The sequence below is a fragment of the Armigeres subalbatus genome, chromosome 3, assembly GCF_024139115.2.
Source record: "Armigeres subalbatus isolate Guangzhou_Male chromosome 3, GZ_Asu_2, whole genome shotgun sequence".
NCBI lineage: Eukaryota > Metazoa > Arthropoda > Insecta > Diptera > Culicidae > Armigeres > Armigeres subalbatus.
In genome coordinates this window covers 428,507,097-428,514,482 of record NC_085141.1, presented here as the reverse complement: position 1 = coordinate 428,514,482, position 7,386 = coordinate 428,507,097, and the positions used below count along the sequence as shown (strand labels likewise).

Genomic DNA, 7,386 nt, shown 5'->3' with positions numbered 1-7,386 from the left:
CCAAGAATCTTCAGACTCCGCTTTGAAGTTATCGCGACGTCTCCCACATGAACAACTGTATGTTGTACCAACTTGCGGTTATTGACGATAACCACCTCCGTCTTCTGTTGAGCAAGCTCAAGGCCTCTCGCCCTCATCCAGTCCGCCACAGTGCTGATCGCGTGTTCTGCGGTTAGCTCTACTTCGGGATTGACTCCCCGTAGACCTCTAGGGTTATATCGTCAGCAAAGCCGATGATCTTCACACCAGGAGGGAACTTTAGCTTCAGAACCCCGTCATACATCAGGTTCCATAGTACCGGTCCCAGGATTGACCCTTGCGGGACTCCTGCGGTAATAGGAACATTTTCTGACCGGCATCGGTCTCGTATAGCAGCACACGGTTCTGGAAGTAGCTTTCCAAGATCCGGTACAGTCCACCGGCAGGCTAAGCCAGTGTAACGAGAGCGCGATGGCATCCCAGCTTGCGCTGTTGAATGCATTCTTCACGTCCAGTGTCACCAACGCACAGTATCGAATTCCTCGCCTTTTCCGTTGGATCGCTACCTCTGCAGTCTTGAGGACTGAATTGATAGCGTCCACCGTGGACTTACCCTTCCGAAAACCAAACTGGTTACTCGACAGGCCATCCGTACCCTCTGCGTACGGGGTGAGCCTGTTGAGGATGATCCTCTCGAGCAGTTTACCCGTCGTGTCGATCAGGCAAATTGGTCTGTACGCCGATGGGTCACCCGAGGCTTCGGCCTTCGGCAGCAGTACCAACTTCTGCCTTTTCCATCTCTCAGGAAACAACACTCATTCAGGCATCTCTGCATAGCTAGCCTGAACATGTTCGGGTTCGCTATGATCGCTGCCTTGAGTGCACTGTTTGGAACTCCATCGGGGCCTGGAGCTTTGTTCATCGCAAGGGTATTAGTCACTCCGAGTAACTTTTCGTTCGTCACCGGAGCTACCATTTCCGTCACACTCCCAGCGCCTTGCAGCGCAGGAGGCCAGGGACTTGTGGCTCGGGACGGGAAGAGTACTTCGATTATCCTCGCCAATTGGTCCGGTGACCGTTCGGGGGGTGAAGAACCCCCTTTGGTTTTAGCCATAACGATCCTATAGGCGTCACCCCACGGATTCGCATTGGCACCCTCGCACAGGTTGTCGAAGCACGCTCTCTTGCTGCTCTTGATGGCCTTGTTAAGGGCCAGTCTCGCAGCTTGAAACACTTCCCGGCGGACCGCTCTTTCCTCCTCGGTGCGGGCTCGTTGCGTTCTACGTCTAGCCTTGAGGCAGGCTGATCGTAGGGCTGCAATTTCGGCACTCCACCAATATACCGGGCGTCTGCCATTTCTTGGCAGGGCTTTCCTCGGCATAGTAGCGTCGCACGCGCGTGATAGGACAGCTACCAGCACATCCCCACTTAGACTGTCGGTGTTGGCCTCAAGTCCCAGGGCCGCGGTGAAAACTTCGCTGTCGAAGTGATTGGTCTTCCACCCACGGACCTGACAGGGATCACCCGCCCTCGGACGCTGCACACCATAGTTGATCTTGAAGCGAATTGCTAGGTGATCACTATGGGTGTAGCCCTCGTCTACCCTCCAGTCCAGGTCCGAGACCAGACTAGGGCTGACAAACGTTACACCACCTCGAAGGTATCCCCGTCTATCGTAACACTGCTTCCCAGGCGGGCCCTGTCGCGATCGGTTCCGCCCACAAGCATGTACTTTGTCTTTGACGCATTCACCACCAGTCCAACTTTTGTTGCTTCACGTTCAGGCGGGTGTACACTGTACAGTTCTCTACAGTTCTCAGCTCCAATACCATCCTTACCAGCTGCTTTATTGGTCTTTAGCTGTTGGATGGCATCCTCAACTTCCCTCTAGGTGGGGGCTGGTTTTCTTCCATCGTCCGCTGAACTGACGTAGTCATCTCCTCCGCTGCCTTGACTTGCACTGCCTGTACTCTCAGCGCCATTTAAATGTTCCTCGTAGTGCTGTTTCGACCTTTCGATCACCTCACGTTCGTCCGTCAAGATGCTCCCATCCTTATCTCTGCACATTTCGGCCCACGGCACAAAGCCTTTGCGGGATGCGTTGAGTTTCTGATAGAACTTGCGTGTTGCTTGAGAACGGCACAGCTGTTCCATCTCCTCGCATTCCGCTTCTTTCAGGCGGCGTTCCTTCTCCTGAAAAAGGCGGATCTGATGTCTCCTCTTCCGCTTCCGCTGATTTGGTGTAGTAGAAGCTAATAGAGTAAAGCACCTTGTGGTTTCTATCATTGCACTTCGATCTTTATCTGAGCACTTTACTTTTTCGTCTTTGTCTACCGGACCAACAAACTATGATTGATAATGTAATTCTTGGTTTCACTATCGCTGAATGAATCCAATGGATCATCTTCGGCATATGCTCCCCATTGCTTACCATAAATGTTCGTTCACTAATCCATAGTGCATTGTGTCTTCTTATTGATGACATGTTTTACATGCTTGCCCCAAGGTACAAGGAGAAAGCGAATAAACTTCCAGTTGCTAGGGAAGTCATTCATCATCCTATTGAGGACTTTGGTGATTCAGACAACCAGCATTTTGGACAACAAACAACAAAAAAACGGATAGAAGACATTTTGCGGACTCGCTGTAAATTGCGTTGCTCTATCAAGAAATGGAAAAATTAACGGAATCCTGGAAGGTGCCTCTGGTCGCTTATTACGCGTTTTGCGTTTGCTTGTTTTTTGCTATTGCACTAACAAAATATTGTGTTGACCCAACGAAAAAATCCACAAAAATCAAAGAAAAATCAGGTAATACTTAGAAAGTTTGGGGAGATTGAACCAAGAAATTAATGAAATCTACCCGCGTAAGAAGCGACCCCAGTGTTATAGAAAACCGGACAACCTCACATCGTCAAATAACGACGAACAGCGCGTCAGGCTATTAGTTACTACCCTTGAATGGTAATTTTCTTTCCTGTTACAAATAACAACCATCAATATTTTCATATTAATTGCAACAATGAAGCAATATTTAATACTTTATTTCATTCAATCAATCCTCAATTCAACTGTTGTTGTTCATTTTTTTTTTGTGATTTTTAGATACCTGTGTTGTTGGTTCTCTCATATTGTGTTGACTGTCAATCTATCTGTTTGTTGGTTTGTTTACTGCTTTCTACAAGATTTCTATCTGTTGTTGATTTGCTCCGGGTTGTTCCGCCTCGGACGACGGATTACTCTTATTATCTCTTATCTTTGTGTTGTGTTTCATCCATAGAGTTATAGGGTTTCGTGTTTTGTTTTCAATACAATTAAATATGAATTTGGGGATTTTTGCTCTTTTTTTTTGTTTTGGATTTTTCTCATTCACTTTCTTGCTAATGCATTGTGTGTGTGTGTTTTTATGTCAATTTCAATTGATTTTTTTTTTCATTCTCTTTATTCTCTTTTTCAATGTTATACAGCTATGATCCTAAACCTAGAAACATTCTCCTTACACATGTAGGGTGTTCTGTTTTTTTTATTACTGTTGCACATTTTTGACGATTTGTTTCTGTTTTCTTCGTGTATGTAGTTATTATCCATTTTGGTCACATTCACGCTGCTCATTCACATTTGCACGTCTGCATCTTCAGTAGAAGTATAAATTTGATCGAATCACACTTCATTCTGCACACGTCCTCTCACTCATGCAAGTTTTTCAAACTTAATTCATTTCTTGTATGCTTTGTTTTTTTTTTCTTTTAAAACATTGATTCTTATGTTTTACTTTTGATAAAGGATTTTTGCTTCATAAAATAATAATAGATGATACGAAAAAAAAACTAATTCTCAATTAAAATGGTTTTGCTTTAAATTAAAACTTGGTCTCGTGTGTGTATGTGTTTGTATTTGATTACCTTAACATTTTTGAATAGCTATTTACAAAAACAAAAGAAAACATAAAGGACACTTAATAAAGGATAATTAGTAAGAAAATAAGCAAATGTTTCAATAAATAAAAATCTGCACGTTTAATTAAAAAGAGAATAATAGTCTAATTACACTATGTACAGGTTTCCGTTTGATTTTTTATCCCAAAACGGCGACGTCGAGTCGTCGTTTGGCTTTTACATTTTTCTTTTACTTTCAATTAAAAGTAGTTTTCAAACATCTGCTTGCTTTTGCATCATCTGTGAAATTAGAATTAGAACGGACTGATAATTTCATGCTTCCTTTGTGTCTGTTTCGTTTTAAAGTACGGCTTTGATGCTTCTTCACTAAACACGCTAATCCCTCACTGCTTAAAAACAACTCACCGACCTCACTGTCGGTTCAATCAATCCAAATCATCTTTTGCTTAGTTTGGGGTTTTTTCTCTCTCAATCATGCATGCCACACCCGCCCCCTCAAATGGGACAGTGCGTGTGGTAAAAATTTGGAATTCCTTGTCACGACTATTTACAGCGCAAAACGAACTTGCAAACTCTCGCGTATCATCCCGTGCCCAGGTGAATGCAAATCTAAACTGTCTTCCTTTGCCTTACGTGTAGTGTTTGTTCACCCCTGCCTGGTAGGTTTTCCTCTGATAAATTCTTCGATTGGTACGTGTCGCGTTATTACTTGTCTGAGTTTTCTGATTGAGTTCAATCACGTTAGGTTCTAGTTATATGGTTGGAACATGTTCCAATGTGTATGTGTGTCAGTGTTTTCATTACTCGCTAAAAACGCAATGTCTTCCTGTTTGGCTTCTTTTTTGTTTTTCTACACACACACGCCTTACATATGTGCATTTCGCACAGCATTTCGGGAGTAACACCTTCGGGAGGGAATTGCTGATTGTTGATCCTGGCCAGCCAGCCGGCCAGCTCGTTTCTCCTCTGCAGCCCGCGCGCCACCAAGTGGAAGGAGGTAAAATAGAGATCCTCGTTTTTTTGTTTAGGTTTGCTTAGTAAAATATCAATGCTCTTCTTAGTAATTTGCACACGATTACTCCTCCCCCGGAGGGCGGGGCGCGCGAACCGAATTTCCGATTTATAAAACTCTAATCCGTACCGCTAGAAATAGTTACTACTCTTACTGTGTTAAACTTTGTACAGTTGTGTAAACTGATCTGCCTCTTTTACTGCTTGTGTTTTAGTAGTTCCCATTCGTCGATCACTTAGTAGTAGTAGTTGTTGCTGTTGTTGTTATGATGGTGGTGGGTGTGGCTTACGCTTCCAGTAGCACCTTGTGGATGGTGGCGGTTGAGGAGGTCGAGGACGAGGAGGTTGATTGGTGGCGGGCGGGGGAAGGTGAGGGAGATTTTTTCGATAGGTTGAGTGGGGCATCGGTGGTGCCGGAGGAAGCGGATCCGCCGGCAATGTCGACTTGAAGCTCGATTAGACGCGGGGAGGGAGAGGGTGCCGTCACCACGGACTGAGGGGAACCAATTGATCCGGTGGTTGTGCTGCTGGCTTGCTGGGCCACCGGTGGGGAGATCGACGTCGAATGTGGTGACTGGAAGTACCGAATGCTAGTGCTGCTGCTGGCGGTACTGGAAGTGGAGGAAGTGTCGGCACTTCCGGTGGAATTGAGCGATGGGGAAGGAGTTTGCTGGCGGGTGGTGGTGATGACGCTTGTCGGGCCATTCTGCCACCTGCTGCCAGCGCTGTTGGCTGAGAATGGACAGCCACTGCCGGAGGAGGATGAACTACTGCTACTACTGCTGCTGGAGGTTAGCGGCGAGACGGATGAGGATCGGGGACTGCACACCAGGAGGTTATTCCGGTAGGGACTTTGCGCTTCAGGGTGTTGCTGAGCTTGCTGCGACTCCCGCATGATGTAGTTGTGGATGATGTCGGAGCGTTTCATCTGTTCCGGAGTCATCGAGGGTTGCTCCATGAGGGATTTAGCCAGCACCGAATGGGTGCTGGATAGGGAAGACGACTGATGATGGCTTGCGGGAGGAGTCGCCGAATGGTGATGGTGATGATGGTGAAGGCTTTGGTGTGGCGACTGGTTCAGCGGTCGAGTTAAATGCATATGAAGTTGCGATTGAGGCTGCTGCGACGAAGATTGACCAGCTCCCATACTACTGCTGTGTGACGAAACCACCGACGATGAGGACGTGCTGGACGACGGTTTCGGCGAATGTGATGATGATGATGATAGAGTAATGGTTGAGGTCGATGAGCTGGGAGCAGGTTCAGCTTCACTTTCCCGCTGGCGCATTGCTCGGAACTTCTTATGCGGTTTGTATGCTTCGTCCATTAGGCTGTTGGTGTCGTACAGGGGAGGCGCCTGAAGAACTCGTTTGAGAACGGGCATGTTTTCCACCATGTGACGCTTGTCGTCCGATTGGTCCTCGAGGGAAGAACGTGGACTTGAGCAAGATGACGATCCACTGCTGACTGGTTTGTGGTCGTGTTTTTCGTTTCCTGATTCGATTCCGGAATCGGTGGGAGAGTCTAATTTCCGGTATCGGACGTGATGTGTTCCAACCGATCGGATAACCGGCGTAATGGTCAAACCGTTTTGCGCTAAATGGGCCGTGCCACCAATGATGTCGTCCTCTGCTGAAGAACCGCTGCTCGCTCGATGGCGGATAGGGCACTGACCTGACAGGGTAGCGGCCAACAGAGGCGCCGAAGCGCTCAACGACGAAGGGATGTGCGAGTAGTCCGAGGTTGTTTCGGCCGACTCTGTACTGGAAACTGAACTCATCGGACTCTTGGTCACATCTTCAACGTTATTGCCATCGCAGCTCCATGTGTTTGAGCTGGGACTTTTTGCGAGATCTTCTTCATTGCTCCACATATGCTGTCGTAACAGCTCTTTGTGTTCCGTCCGGAACACCACCAACTTCTCCGTATGTAACGTGCTGAGTGTACGCAAATCCGGTAGTGTCCGCAACAGTTCCTGCATGAATTCTGGCTTATCGGGCCGGTTTTGCGATACAATTGATTGCAGACAAGCCTTCAGCTTGGAGTACATGCGTTCAATTAACTCCACGTTCCGCAGTCCCGGTCGGTCGGGCGTGATCAAAACAATGGCACAGAACAGACCGATTTCCGCGTCCGTCAGATTCATCGAGTTCATGCGTTCGGCAAAGTTGAACGTCGAATCGACCAGGAAACGTGCGTTGGCACCGTTCTGAATCGTATCGCGGCGCATCACCTGCCCGTTCAGACAGATGATCGAATTAATCTGCGAATCGAACATGCAAATCAAACGCACAAACAGCGCATCGAACAGGCCGGCCTTCAGTAGCGTGAACTTGTCGTCTTGGGTCAGCATCTGGAAGCCGGGGATCATACCGGCGAAGTCAATCACGCCACGGATCACATGCGCGAAGCGTTGGCTAAACTCTTGTTCTGATTGTAGCTCCGGAGCCGGGTTCAGCGGACAAGCCTGTAAGCAAAACAAAACGTAGAAATATGTTATT

General features: G+C 47.3%; 1 protein-coding gene across 6 annotated transcripts in view; it reads right to left on the bottom strand.

Moving 5' to 3' along the window:
• Positions 1 to 2,980: 2,980 nt before the first annotated feature.
• Positions 2,981 to 7,386, bottom strand: part of LOC134227501 (ecdysone-inducible protein E75-like) — a 220,689-nt gene continuing 216,283 nt past the window's right edge. For all 6 annotated transcript variants that reach the window (XM_062709040.1, XM_062709041.1, XM_062709042.1 and 3 more), the window contains one exon: positions 2,981 to 7,352. In XM_062709040.1, the coding sequence (XP_062565024.1) occupies positions 5,172 to 7,352 (2,181 nt within the window). In that variant the 3' untranslated portion in view covers positions 2,981 to 5,171. The remainder of the gene's footprint in view (positions 7,353 to 7,386) is intronic.